Source organism: Zonotrichia albicollis, chromosome 1, assembly GCF_047830755.1.
Source record: "Zonotrichia albicollis isolate bZonAlb1 chromosome 1, bZonAlb1.hap1, whole genome shotgun sequence".
In the NCBI taxonomy this organism is placed as follows: domain Eukaryota; kingdom Metazoa; phylum Chordata; class Aves; order Passeriformes; family Passerellidae; genus Zonotrichia; species Zonotrichia albicollis.
The window spans coordinates 153,208,354-153,223,287 of NC_133819.1; the positions used below are offsets into that span (position 1 = coordinate 153,208,354).

General features: G+C 45.6%; 1 protein-coding gene across 1 annotated transcript; it reads left to right on the top strand.

The window, feature by feature from the left end:
* The first annotated feature begins 1,666 nt into the window (after positions 1–1,666).
* Positions 1,667–6,324, top strand: LOC102069036 (prostate stem cell antigen). The gene is made up of 3 exons (XM_005479648.2): positions 1,667–2,020; positions 4,245–4,349; positions 5,875–6,324. The coding sequence occupies exons 1-3, from the start codon at positions 1,969–1,971 to the stop codon at positions 6,084–6,086; spliced, it is 369 nt and encodes a 122-aa protein (XP_005479705.2). The 5' UTR covers positions 1,667–1,968; the 3' UTR covers positions 6,087–6,324.
* The last annotated feature ends 8,610 nt before the right edge of the window (positions 6,325–14,934 follow it).

Sequence of the window (14,934 nt, forward strand, 5' to 3'; positions counted from 1 at the left end):
AGCAAAAAATATTTTAAAAAAACAAATTCCAAGGGATTTTCTGACATTGTGAGACTTCCAGAGGGAATTGATGGTCTTTTCCATGAAGGCAGATGAATTGGGGATTTTATAACCTCAGGAAAAGAAAACAACACCTCATACACCCAGTCCTGTGGATAACTGTGTGTTCATGCACGTGGAATTATAACGGGCTACGTTTGCCATCTTCAGGAGTCAGGCAGGAACTGCACTTCAGTTTCCCAAAATACAGTGAGAATCAACAATTTATGTAAGAACACAGGAATTCCTGGGATCTCACACAGCCTCAGGCAAGCAGGACTGGGGGATTGAGAAGCTCTCAGCTGTCAATTCTCTCACAGCACCACAAGTTTTGAGTTTTTCTGGCTGATGTTAGAAAAAGAATACAAACAATGGCACTGGGAAAGACGGAAAGAGTTTTTCTTCCTTATCAATGCTTTTTAAAATAAATATTTAATTCCAGGCCTTGGTGGATTTGATAGGGAATGTTTTTTTTTCCCCTCAGCCCTGTTCTTCCTTACCACAAGAAGCCAAACCCTACAGGAACAGTCCTGAGGGACTAAAAAATAAAAATAACGTTCAATACCTCTGAATGAGAAAGTCCAGAGCCTGAAAAAAAATTTGGTTTTTTATCCATAAAACTTGGCTATAAATGATATGGTCTGTAAAAATATGATGAGTCAAAAGCCAACAGACACAGAAAAAGGTGTTGGGGTGGTTTTTTAGGTATTTTTTACACAGAAAAGTGCAAGTGGAAGTGGTTAAGATCCCCATGGAGAAATTAGGATTTGTCAAATCATCTGCAACAAAGTCAAGGCAGGAGTTTTAGTCTGTATCCTTCATCCCACAGCCACTGGTAGATGATCCATCTGCACACATTTTGGAAAAGTTGCATGAGAATAAATCCTGAAGGAGAGAAATGCACCGCACTAATCCCAAGATCCCAGGGGGAAAAAAAATTACAAGTTGAATTTAGCAAAAAAAGCCCTGTTTTCTTTTGCCCTTTGTCCTGAGAAGTGGTCACAGGATGTGAGGAATGGGAGAGGACTCTGCTCAACCCACGAGAGCAAACATTCGCACTCGAGGCTGGAATGTGGCTGAACTCACCCAGTCTGTGATGGGGAAGTGGCATTTTATGGACAAGCCTGGGTTGTTGACTTTGAATCTGCTCTGAGCCAAGTGTCCAAACTTGTACCCAGCCTATGCCAGACAAGAGCACACAAAGAGAACCACCAAAGGGGAAACATCTCAAAACGCCAAACCAAAACCCGGCACAAAGTCCCTGTGGGTTTCAAACATCAAAAATAAGAGTTGGTCATTGCTTTGTAAGAGAAAACAAACGCAAAGGAGGGCGAATGAACCCCTCAGTACCTGGAAATGCCAATGCACTTTTAATGTGCCCACATGCCTCCCTACCACATACCTTGTTATCACGAGTATCACTCACACGGGCAGATAAATACCCAGAGCTGTTGATTCAAAGAACATTTTGTCCTCAGTTTAAACACAATGGCTCCACTCAGGGTGGCACTGGGGGTGGAGAGCCTCGTTCACAGGGTGCCACCGCAGCCTCAGTGGCTCTGAAGAAATGCATAAGGCCGGCCTTGTTCGGAAGAATCTGGGGCTTTTTCCACTCCTGTGAGCACTTTGCCCAAGGGTAGGAGGGAAGAATCTGAGGCTTTTTCCACTCCTGTGAGCACTCTGCCCAAGGGTAGGAGGGGAGGCAGGGGTGGAGGGGAGCCCAGAGAGTGGCAGGGGAAAGAGGAGAGGCACCAAACACAAATATCCCAACAGCCACAAAGCAACCCCTCCCTTGGTGCCGCCAGCAGCTCCCTCACTCAGGTGCCTTCTCAGGGATGACCTTGTGGGCACGCCCGGCCTCCCAGGATATATAACCTGCCCCAGGAGCAAACAAGCCAGAGAGGCAGCCCCAAGACAGGTTATTCCAAGATGAAGGCTTTCCTTGTGCTCCTGCTGGGAGCGCTCCTGTGCGTGGACTCAGGTAAGACCCCACAAAGGATCCGCCCTCCCATCCCTCCCTGCAGGTTTTCAGACTGGAAGGAGGATTTGTGGTGGGGTTTGGAAATGAGGGAAGAGATGTTGGCATGTTGTCATACCAAGGCGTTTCCCTTCGGATGGGTGTTGAGTGGGAATAATGCACATCCCACATGGGGATGGTGGGATCCGAGTGGTGGGGTGAGAAGCTTCCTGGAAAGATAAATTCTGAATCCTGAATTAACCAAAATTCAATATTTTCTTCAGCCAGACCATGCAGTTAAGGGGGAAGAGGAGGGGCTAAGTGGGGTGGGAGGATTATTTTCCTTCTCAGGCTATCAAAATTGCAACATTTACACAACATTTTCTTCCAACATTTTTTCTGACTCTTCCTTTCAAAAGCAGACCCCAACTCTGCTCAGATTTCCAGAATTTTCATAGGGCAGTAAAAATGACTATGCCATGATGGGTTATTTTACTGACTGAATGGGTGGGGCTTAGATAATATCAGATTTTTATAGCTTCAGTAAGAAGAAAAAAAAATGGGTTTAAAGCAGCTTTTCCCTATTACCAGAGAAGAGAAGAATCAAATTTGGGCAGTTTCTCAATCAGCAGAGGATGCTTAAGGAACAAGCTGTGAAGGGTCTTGCACAGCCCTCAGACCTTTCTCTCCGCCGGCTTCCATCAGAACACTCAAAATTTGACTTTTATTGCTTTAAAAGTCAGATCAGTGTGAGAACAGTGCAGCACTCAGACAAATTGAGGGTTGGCTCCTCACCTCTGCGACTGCATCAGTCATTTGCAACAGAGAGGATTGGACAGAAGGAGACCAAGTGCCTCAAATTAATTCCTTCAATCACTAATTTCCAAACAGGTCTTTCCAGTGTCCTAAAAGAATATTGAGATTCAGGTTTGATGGTCATGGGGCTCAAGGAAATTTATTTATTTATTTATTTATTAACTGACACTTGCAAGGCTCCAGTGACACCCTGGGGCACAAGTAGCTGACAGGAACAGGTAATTACACCACAATCTCACTCCTCTGGGGACAATTTTTCACCAGGGCTATTTGCTTGGGAGGTGCCGTGTTTTCCCTGCCTTTGCTGGATGCACAGAGCAGCCCAGCAGGTGTGGCCAGCACTGATTTCTATCCCCTGTGGAATGACATTTCCACAAGGGGTGGTCAGAGAGCGTTGAAAGCCATTTGCACTTTGAATTCCAGGAGGGTGTGATGGAAAGGGCGAGTCAAAAGTTAAGAACTGAGACAAGGGGCTGGAAGAGACTTTGTAAATTCCTTCTTCATCCCTCACTCAAGGCCAGGTCAGATGGGGCTTGCAGAAACCTGGTCTGGAGGGATGTGCCCCTGATGATCCTTCCAACCCAAACCATTCCATGATCCTCTTCAAGCCCTGCTGTCCCTCTGCTCTCTTTTTGCTCCCTCACTGCACTGACTACATCCAAAACATCTCCAGCATCTGCCAAACCTGACTCCCACCTCAACCAGGTATATTATTATCCAGTAAAAAAAAAAAAAGAAAAAAAGACATTTTTTACCAAAGCAGAGGTGATATCTTCCTTTGAAGATCCTGAGGAATGATCTTGTTTCCCTGTGGTTGAATTATCTGGAGAGCTTTGAAAAGATTGAAGATACATGAGAGGTGTAGAATTGTTCCCCACCTGCAGGGCTGGGTCCAGTTCTGGGGTCCAGCATCAGAAGGACGTGGAGCTGCTGGAGCCAGTCCAGAGGAGACCATGGAGGTCTCTATGAGGGTCTCCATGCTCCGAGGACTGGAGCCTCTTTCCTCTGGAGCTGGGAGAGCTGGGGGTGCCCACCCTGGAGAAAACACTGAGAAGACCTTACAGTCCCTTTCAGTGCCTAAAGACGATCCAGGAGAGTTGGGGATAAATTTTTAGGAGGTCCTGTTGAGACAGGATGAAGGGTAATTTTTTAAAACTAAAAGAGGGTGGATTTAGGTTAACTATAATTAAGATATTTTTTTTATAATGAGAGTGGTAAAAAAACCCGATCAGGCTGCCCAGGGAAGCTGTGGCTGCTCCATCCCTGGAAGTATCCAAATCCAGGTTGGATGGGGCTTGGAGCAACCTGGTCAAATGGAAGCTATCCCTTACCACGGCAGAGTGGTAGAAATTGATTATTTTAAAGTCCCTTCCAGCCCAAACCATTCAGATATTCCCTGATTTCTCTCCTAACCCCTCTTGGTCTCCTGCAGGTTCATCTTTGCAGTGCTACACCTGCACCTCCCAGCTCAGCAACTCCAAGTGCCAGACGGTGAAGACGTGCGGAGAGAACAACGTGTGCAAGACGGACGTGATCCGTAAGGAAAAGCAGGGGTGGGAAATGTCTTAGTTGGGATGTTGGAGCTAAAACTTTTCCCAGCCTCAGGTGTTCCATCCAGGCTCACTCAAGTCTGGATACACCAGGTGGTTTGGGCCAGCAAAACTCAGTGTGCAAATGTCTTTCACCTATGCAAAATTTGGTTTATTTCTCTTTCACAGTACCAAAAATTATTTGTTTGCAAGGGAAATGGTTAACTTGTTTTGCAATACTTGCAAACATGAATTAGGATGGGAGGGGCTGAGCCTGGTCCATCCTGGTTGTGAAGTTAGGAGGTGCTGATTTGAGGTGAATTCAATGAAAAAGACAAATTTCATCTCTGTGGGAAAACTTGAAAAAACTAGGATTTTATCCTCCTGTTCTAAATCTGGTTTGCCCTGTCCAGAGCTGTGCCAACAGCTGAGTTGCTCTTGGACCTGGGGCACAAAACACATCAGTGCCACATTTAAGCTCCTCTCTGTCAGGCAGTAGATGGAATACCTCCAGTAGGAATTATCCCAGTTGGGAATGTGCAAATCCATGACATTCACATGCAGGAGAGCCAAGATGTTGTAGGACTCTTTGTTATTTATTGCACGTGGCAAAGATTTGGTGCCCAGAATGGATTTTAGATCTCCTGGAGGAGAATGGGTCAAATCTCCTGGAGGTCAAAATCTGTTGGTAACCAGCGGTTGCCAAAAATGGCTAAAAAGATGGGCTGTGACTCTCAGAAACAAATCAAACAATATCTGTGCCATCTGAAATGGGAATAGCCATGTTTCCATAATTTCCCAGGTGTGGAAAGGCTCCGTGCAACAAAGATATTTGGGATTGGGCTTCATATGGAAGAGGGTGGGGTTAGATAGGATATAAGAAGAAATTCCTTGCTTTGAGGGTGGTGAGGCCCAAAGAAACTGTGGCTGCCCCATCCCTGGAATTGTCTAAGGAGAGGTTGGACAGGGCTTGGATCAGCCTGGCCTAGTGGAAGGTGTCCCTGAGCTGATTCTGAATCATCTGATGAGATGATTCTTGAATGTCCCTTCCCAACCCAAATCATTCTGTGATTCCAATTTTTGTCCCACAGAACGAGCATCCCGTTATTCAATTCCACAACGCTTGGCTTGTACTGAGTCCTTCTAATATTGTTCCTGCTTTCCTCCCAGGAGTGGTGGCCTAGTGGAAGGTGTCCCTGAGCATGAGATGATCTTGAATGTCCCTTCCAACCCAAACTATTCTGTGATTCCAATTTTTGTCCCACAGAATGAGTATCCCATTATTCAGTTCCACTGAGGCTTGGCTTGTACTGAATCCTTGTAATATTGTTCCTGCTTTCCTCCCAGGGGTAGTGGCCTAGTGGAAGGCGTCTCTGAGCATGAGACGATCTTGCATGTCCCCTTCAATCAAAACCGTTCTGTGATTTTGATTTTTGTCCCACAGAACAAGCATTCCATTTTTCAATTCCACAAGGCTTGGCTTGTGGAAGGCTGAATTTTAGGCTAAGCCTAATGGTCCTGCTTTCCTCCCAGGGGTCGTGGGGCTCTTCAGCATCATCAGCAAGGGATGTGACTCCTCGTGTGACCCATCCTACCAGGACTTCAACGTGGGCAACAGGAACATCTCCTGCTGCAGCAGCGACTTCTGCAACGCCAACGCCGCGGGCAGCGTGAGGTCCAGCTACGGCCTGGCCGGAGGGATAGCGGCCGGAGTGCTCTGGACCATCCTCAACAACAAATTCTGAGGAGCAAAGATGCCTCCCATGACCACAGAAAGTCTCAGAGCACCCCTCTAATAACAGGAATCCTAACCAGGAGCAGTGGGGTGTGTTGGGCATCCAGCACCCCAGGAGCTGATGGCAACTCTTTGCCATATGATGGCTTCTGCTTTAATCTCATTGCAAAGCTCCTGTGCTATCAGATAAGGAAATGTGTGTTCATGTTATCTGCAAAACACCTAAAATAAAGTTATTTCTCCACCAACTGTGTCTATCACTCAGTCATCTATTTCTGCCCACGGCAGAGCTGCAGGTGTGTGTTTTATGTCTGGCCAATGTCCAGCCTAGGTCATTGCTGTGCAATGTGACCTAAAGTCCTTTTTATGACCAGGTAACCTCCCCAGAGGAGAAGGGAAAAGCTACAGATGTATCTCCCTGGAGTTCAGGGAAGCCTGTGATGCTTCTTCCCATGACGTTCTCCTGGAAAAACTGGCAGCCCAAGGTTTGGGAATGTGCACTCTTGGCTGGGTTAAAAACTGGCTGGATTCCAGGCACAGAGTGGTGGGGAATGGTGCCACATCCAGCTGGTGGCTGGTCACCAGTGGTGTCCTTTTGGGATCAGTAATGGAGTCAGTCCAATATATTTATTGATGATCTGGATGGGGAAGTCAAGACTACCCTGTGGAAGTTCATGGATGACACCAAATTGGGTGGGATGTTGATCTGCTGGAGGGCAGGGAGGCTCTGCAGAGGGATCTGGACAGGCTGGATCAGTGTTCCAAGGCCAGTGGTTTGAGATTGAACAACACCCATGGGGTGGTCTGAGTGCAAGGCAGACTAACAGCTCTCATAAACAGTAACAGCCCCTCTCTGTGGCTAGAAATTCAAAGTAATTCCATGCCTTCTCCTTCTGATTTATTTTATGGATATAAACTCAGATGTTCCCACCTGGCATTGGGAGATCAAAGGCAGCAGGAAAAGCTCTGTACAAAGAGGCCTGAGAGAAGCTCTCAAGTGTTTTCCAAGCTACATCCACGTGGAGAGATCTGGTAAAAAAAACAAGGAGGAAAACATAGAGAGTGAATCTGGGAAAGCCCTGGGCGGGAAAACAGGATTTAAGGAGCTGTGAAGTCAGGACAGCAGAGGTTGGAGGATTAAAAGGGGAGGGAGATTGGCCAAGAGCCCCAAATTTCTCTCTTCCACCTTAAAACCTACTGGAGCTGCCAAGGATGTGGAGATCCACAGGCTGAAATAACAGGGAATCATTTCCCTGGGGGAGATGAGTCACCTGGAGGATCCATAGCCATGGGACAAGGGTCAAAATCCCATTTGGGATGAAGTCAAAGGAGCTAATGACACCATCTGCTGTTGTGAAAAGCTCATAAAGCCTCAGGATGCCAGGCTATTTGTAAGGAAGCTGCTAATTGTAGGAAGCTGGGAAGGGGTTTCCCAGGAGGAAATCAAGAATGAGACACCTTGTTTATAGAAATCCAATCTGGTTATTGGTGAAGGGAGGATTTGGGACAAGTGCAGTGATTTATTCTGACTTTTCCAAACCTCCTGAGTCATATCCCTGAGAAGAGGCTTGTCCAGCTGTAAGTCTTCCAGTCAGGCTGTTTTCTGCATGGGTGACCAACTCCAGGAGCTCTCCATTCCAGGGAATCTTCTCCTTGTGCTGCAAGGATGTCCCTGACACCCTTAGTGCCCTGTGTCCACTTTCTGAAACAATTCCACATCCAGACGTCATTCCCAACAAGCAATTTTGCTGCTGTGGTCTTTTCTGTAAACTGGGAATTTAAGAGGCCAAGGCATGGTGACACCAGAGCCATTGGAGTTCTCAGGGAAATTGGGTCAAACAGCCTCTTCCAGCCTTCTGGAGCAGACAAACACATTCCTAAAATCATGGAATGGCTTGGGTTGGAAGGGACCTTGAAGGTCATCTCATTCCACTGCCCTGAAATGGGCAGAGGCACTTTCCACTAGACCAGGTTGCTCAGATCCCCATCCAACCTGGCCTTGAACACTTCCAGGGATGGAGATTACGGTAATTTGTCCCCAAAATATATGTTTATAGAGTATAAATTTGGGCTGTTCAGCTCTAGTTTAACATTTTGGTCCCATGGCAATGCTATCTACTTCCTCAAGCATGTAATTGTATAGTTTCCTCCCAGAGCCAAGAGGAGGCTTTCCCAAGCTCTGTTGGTTGAGACCCAGTGTCTAAACACTCAGAGGCTCAAGGGATTATTTCTTCTCCCAATTTCTGCCCTGAAGGAGTCCAGGACTGACTACTGAGTGGTTCTCATCTGGATTTACCCAGAGATAAATCCTCTCTGTGGATGTATCTGGAAGTCGCACAGGTAGGACCGCAAGGAGCACCTCTCCTATAAGGAGAAGCAGAGAGAGTTGGGGTTGCTCAGCCTGAAGAAGGGAAGGCTCTGGGGAGAGCTTTCAGTGCCTAAAGGGGCTCCAAAAGAGCTGGAGAGGGACTTTGGACAAGGGATGGAGGGACAGGACACAGGGAATGGCTTCCCACTGTCAGAGGACAGGGTTAGACAAGATATTGGCAAGAAATTTTTCCCTGGGAGGGTGCTGAGGGCCTGGCACAGGTTTTCCCAGAGAAGCTGTGGCTGCCCGATCCCTAGAAGCGTCCAAGGCCAGGTTGGATGTGGTTTGGAGCAACGTGGGATAGTGGAAGTTGTCCCTGCCCATGGTGGGGGGGTTCCAGCCCAAGATATTCTGGGATTTTCCATTATTTGGTGGTGAGATAGTTTAGAGAAGGTGCAGCTGGGAGAGGCCAAGACTGGGACAGAAACAGGAAAGAGCTGGGTAGGAGCCCCCTGTGGAACTGATGGCACCTGGCACAGCACTTGGAATACCCACTGTCCCTCCAGGCCACTGACAGAGCAGCCTCAAAAACAACCCTCTGGTTTTCAGGAGGGCAAGGAGGTGGCAAACTGGGGCAGATAAATGACTCAGCTGCAGATCAGAACCTGGGCTGGGTCAGGGCAGGACCAGGAAGAGAACGAGATGTTTTCTTGAGGGCTGTGACTGCACCTTGGCAGTAAGATTGGTTCCCCCTCCTGCTTTAAACCCATCATAAATCTCAACAGGACTCTGGGTCAGGTCCCTCTGCTCTGCCCTGAACCCTCTGTCACCAGCTGTGCTCTGTTGGTGCAGAAATCTGTGATAATTTACATTTTGGGTGCTGATAAAACATCCTGAGAGCTGCTGCAGGACACACAAGCACAATATTCATCTGAAAAACAAGGCTGGGTTTATTTTGCCCAAGGAAATTGCTTCTTGAACAGTTTTATCAATTCTTCTGTCCTCTCCACACTTCTCAAATTTGAGAACAGGGTCTTAAAAAACTCAAGTGTCCCAGGCTGTATTGGATGGAGCTTGGAGCAATCTGGTCTAGAAGAAGTTGTCCTTGCCCACCGCAAGATGATCTTGAAGGTTACTTCCAAATCAACCCATTCCATGATTCTAAGGTTTCATGAATTCTCTTTTGTCACAGACATCTTTTTATGAAAATCCTTTCTTAAGATTTTTTCTTTCTGAGAAGCTGAGAGGCTCCAGGAACAAAATGTAAACAATGGTTATCTGCTGCTGTGGAATGCATCAAGTGGATTTTTGATTGGCCCATCTTGGATGTGTATAATTAATGGCAGAGTCCGAGACAGCTGGCTTTTGTTATCATTCCATTCTATTCTATTCTATTCTATTCTATTCTATTCTATTCTATTCTATTCTATTCTATTCTATTCTATTCTTAGCTTAGCTAGCCTTCTGAGATGAAACTTTTCCTTCTATTCTTTAGTATAGTTATAATGTAATATATATAATAAAATAATAAATCAAGCCTTCTGAAATTTGGAGTCAGATCTACATCTCTTCCCTCATCCTGAAAACCCCGGTGACCCTGTCACACTCTTTACTCCTGGTAAAATTAATCAATTATTCACCATCCCTGTGGATAAGGGTTAGGCCATCCAGTATTTCCTACAGCGTGTTAGAATTTACATTACCAGTCTGAAAAAGTTCCTCTGAAACCAACCCAATTTGCAGCAGCTGATTAAAAGCTGGATTTAAACCTCTGGAGAAAGTCTGTGGATAAGCTGGATTTAGGGACCAGCAGTTCCTTGCTGTGCTCCACATCTCCTTTATGGCCCGGGGCGAGTTCCACAGCATTTCCATTCCTCTGCCTTGTTCAGATGTTATCAGGCCCAACACATTCAGAGATGTTCAGATAGTGACTTTAACGGGCCAGGGGAGAGATTGAGGCAAAAAATGATCTCACAGAGCCGGCTGGGGAAGGCTTACCCAGCTCCCAGCCCGCCCTGCCCAGCCACATTCCTGCTCTGAATCATGCACGTGTTGCTGTGCTGTGAAGGTGGTTTTTGGAGATAAATAGAACAGTTAGCTCTCCTCCACCTCTTATTAAACTAATGGTTTTCTGGGCTACCTAAAAACAGAGGCCAGACAAAATTAAGAGGATAAAAAGCAGTTATATTTATTGAAGGGCTTTCAGATACATTTTGGGCAGATGAAGCCCACCCAGGGGCTACACCCAAAAAAACAGATAATGGGTCATGGGTTTTTATACTTTTATAAGTTTGGTCCATTTCCATATTGAGGTTAATCCAATTACAGCTTCAGGTACTGAAGTAATTTATCCCAAGTTTGCTCCCCCTCAACTCACTTTTGTCTGTATTTCTCAGGGCCTGAGACAGTGAGGTGTTCTTGATTCCCAGTCCTGGAGAGGAATTGTGTTGTCCAACCAAAATGGGAAGGCAGTAGCTAACAATGTATATGGAATTTAGAGTTATGCACTAAAGAATTACAGGATTACAAATATATGAAAAACGTAAAGTCTTAAATCCTAAGGCATCATTACCACTGAAAACCAATCCAAATTCCTGCCTCTTGCAGGAATATACAAAAAATACATGAAAAATATAAAAGCTTAAATCCTAAGGCATCATTACCACTGAAAACCAATCCAAGTCCCTGCCCTTTGCAGGAATATATAAAAAAAACATGAAAAATATAAAAGCTTAAATCCTAAGGCATCATTACCACTAAAACAAATCCAAACCCCTGCCCTTTGCAGAATTTCCCTCGATGAATTGTAGCTGCCTCTCATGCAGGACAAGCCAAGTTCATCCCATGGCCTCTTGATTATTCCCACTCCCATCCTGCCACTTGACAGCTCCATGTGCCAGAGCACCCTTGATCCCTCATTTCTGACCTTACCCTGAGCTCTCTTAATGCCTTTCCAAACTCTTTTTCAGGACTCTTTGCAAAACAGGTGCTGCTCTGACTCACCTGATGATGCTCTTGACGCTCAGACAACCCCAACCTCCTCCCTCTATGGCTTCTCTGATTCCTCATCCATATTTTATGGAGACATCACTTTAAAAGCCATCAACTCAGTAAAAAAGCTCTTGTGATGTGCCTTTCCCAGAATTTTTTACACCAGACAAGTTCATCCCTGACACTGAAATAAATTCTGTGCCTGGAATAATGACATTTAAGGGCACCTGCCCACCTCTGCCAGTGGTTCCCCACATGAATCACCCAAAGACACCATGACCCATCCCTGGAACCTTTCCCAGCTCTGCTGGTGGCCCTCCCTGGCTGGGGTAGTGTCACCACCTCCCCATAAAGAGAGGTGACAGGCGTGGGGCTGAGTCAGAAGAGGTGAAAAACAATTTGCTCCTTCCCCTCTGCTTATTTTCATTTAAATTCAATCGAGGGAATCTGTGGAATGAGGACTTCACCCAGGGCAGGGGAGTGAAAGTGGAGTGATGGAGTTGCTCTCCTCAGGGGTCACCACACACTGAGTTATTTGCAGGGACAAACCTGGGTGGTGCCACACAGAGGTGCCAAATGAGTTGTGATGCCTGCTTTTGGATTTACATTTGGCAGCAGCCTTTGAACTCGCGAAAATAACAGATTTGTCTGCTCTCACCGACAAATTCAAGAAAAAAAATGAGGTAATCTCTGTCTGTAGCCTCCAGTATTTCTTCAATGAAGAGGAGGGTGATCATTCACCCTGCTTAAAATATTAATTTTTTTTTACACCTTCTTAACTGCCATAATTAAAAAGAGAGGAAGGTGTGGCCAAGGTTTCAAATCAGCACTTGAAATGTGATAATTGGAGCACACCTGCCCTATTCCATTCCTCTGCATGTGAAATGAAAAAAAAATAGAAAAATAAAGGCAGACTTGCTATCAGAATTTGACTATTAAAATAAAATGGGAATATTTAGAAGAAAATAATTGGGAAAGCAACCCTTTCCACTCTTGCTCTTGCAAGGAGGAGGCAGGGAATGGTGGTTCCTTGTCATGAATGAGGCTCTCATTTCCAGTCATTACCTTTGGACTAGCTCCAGCTGCCTTGCATAAAATGACAGAGCATTTAACAACATTCTCACACCCATGGACTATCAAAGACAGCTGTTTCTCTGCCCTTCATAATCCCAGACAATTAATTTATCTTCTCTGATGTTTTTGCAGCAAATGTTCTGTTATCAGGTGCTCAAGTGCAGCAGCTCTGCCCTGCTTCTCCTCATCTCTTTGATGAGGAAAAGAAATATTTGCCTTTGCCATGGAGATCTGTTGATTCACAGTATCCATGGGAAGCACAGATTTGTTGCCAGCATTCCCTGTCAGAAATTCTTCCAGGGTTTTCATCAGTGCCACCTGTGTCCATAAGAATTGAGAATTCCCTGACACTTGGATTACCAGAAAAAATAAAGTGTATTCACTTCTTGGCTATATCTCAAATTTATTGTCCCTTTGTGTTTATTTTTTTAACATTAATGTACAAGTTATGAGGCCCATTTTGGCATTAATCAAGCCCAAGACATCCTGAAACACATTGTATTCCCTGGAAGGATCCTGCTTCACGAGCACCACAAGTGGGATACACCCACCCAGAAATGTGCTGAATAAAGAGTGAGAAAAATATTTCCTTAAAAAGAGTGAGAAAAATATTTCCTTAAAAATCATGGAAGACAAAATACAAACAACTTACTACCTTTCTGGCCTTCTAGAAATGGGATCAGCCAGTCCCAAGCCCAGAGGTCACAGCTCCAGGACAGTGGACACCTCTGAGCACTGGAGGTTCTTCATCCCTGCTGTCACCAGCATGGGTTGAGGTCAAGGATCTCCCAATCAGTTCCTAGGGGTGGCAGAGGAGTTAAAACAACCCAAACACCATTCCCAGAGGCCATTTGGGTTTTGTCAAGCAAAATAATCACAGATCATTTTTGTTAGTCAGCTTCAGTGCCAGAGACTCGTCCTCAGCATCTCTGTCCCTGCCCATAGCAGGGAGTTGTTTAAGAGGATCTTTGACAACCTTTCCAAAATAAACTATTTCCATGATCTTCAATTTTGTAGATGCTCTGCAATATCATTTTTAACCAACAAACAGTATTTATTGCAGTAGAGATGCACAGCAAAAGGCTGTAGATGTTTGAAGAGACTGAAGGGTTTTGTGTGAAAATGTGACATTGAATTGTGGGATTGCTGAGGCAGGAGAAATCTGAGTAATCTGGTGAAAGGAACTCCTCTTCCAGATGGATTCAAGAGTTCTCAGACTGAACCATTCCCAAAACCATTCCCAAAACCAAACTGGGTTTGTCCAAACCCTTTTCAAAGTGTCTTCAACCAATCACAACCTCAACCCAGGTCAAGGTCTACACAAATGGTCATTGCTGTTGCTGGTCCAGGCAATATCCTCACATCCAGGGCTGCACATCAGTATTCTCCATTCTCAGCAGGAATTCCTAATATCCAGGCTGGAAATGTTTTTTTCCTCCAAAGTTTTGTGACTCTGTTGTGAAATGTCTCATTCTCAAAGACATTTGTGTAAAGTGGAAAAGATGCAAAGAATGGAAATGGAGTCTGGGATGGGTGTTTCTTCCCCAGTTGTGAAAGAGAAGGAAATTAATGGTTAATGGGATGAAATTTAACAGGTCTAAATGACAGATTCTGCATCTAAGATGGAGCAATGCCAAGCACAAGATAAACTGGGAGAGGAGGGACTGGAAACCAGTCCTGCAGAAGGAATCTGACAGGAGCTCCATAGGAGTCACCAGTGTGTCCTGGCAGCCAGGAGGACAAACCGCATCCTGGGCTGTGTCCAGGGAGATTATCCTGCTGTGTCCAGCATTGCTTCCCCTAGAACACATTCTGTACAATTCTGGGCCCCACAAATTAGGAATTATGGGAATGTCCTGGAATGCATCCACATAAGGGCAATAAAGCTGGAAAAGGGATGGAAGGAACATCCTTGAGCACTCTGGGTTTGCCCAGTTTGGAGAAAATGAGTATGAGAGGGAAACTAATTGCAAATCCCTGAGCAGGCAAAGTGGAGAGGGGTGTGCTGAGCTCTTCTCCCTGGGACCCAGGGACAGGACATATGGGAAAGGGTCAAAGCTGCACCAGAGGAGGTATAGACTAGACATCAGGAACGATTTTTTGCCAAGAGAGTGGTCAAACACTGAAACAGCTTCTTGGAGAGGTGGTAGTGCCTCAGGTCTGTCAGAATTTGGATTTCAGAATATGCTTTAAATTCTGGTCAGCCCTGGACTTGGACTGGATGGGCATTGTAGAACCCTTCCAACTGAAAATTCCAGTCAAGTCTAGTGTAATCTAATTTATTCTAATCTAATCCAATCTAACCTAATCCATCCTGTTCAGAACAACTGGCTCTTTCCCTGCACATACTTTACCACACTTTCTGTGAAGAACCCCAAAACACCAAGGGTGGAGCCCAAACAGACCAGGAAGCAAAGCCACAACCCCGTGTGTCTACGCCAAGGTAAATGCCCTGCCACCACCACCCCGGTGATTCACCACGAAA

Coding starts and splice junctions, on each gene's coding strand:
- LOC102069036 (XM_005479648.2), top strand. CDS start 1,969: ATGAAGGCTTTCCTTGTGCTCCTGCTGGGAGCGCTCCTGTGCGTGGAC. Junction 2,021..4,244: donor GCTCCTGTGCGTGGACTCAG/GTAAGACCCCAC, acceptor GGTCTCCTGCAG/GTTCATCTTTGCAGTGCTAC. Junction 4,350..5,874: donor GTGCAAGACGGACGTGATCC/GTAAGGAAAAGC, acceptor CTTTCCTCCCAG/GGGTCGTGGGGCTCTTCAGC.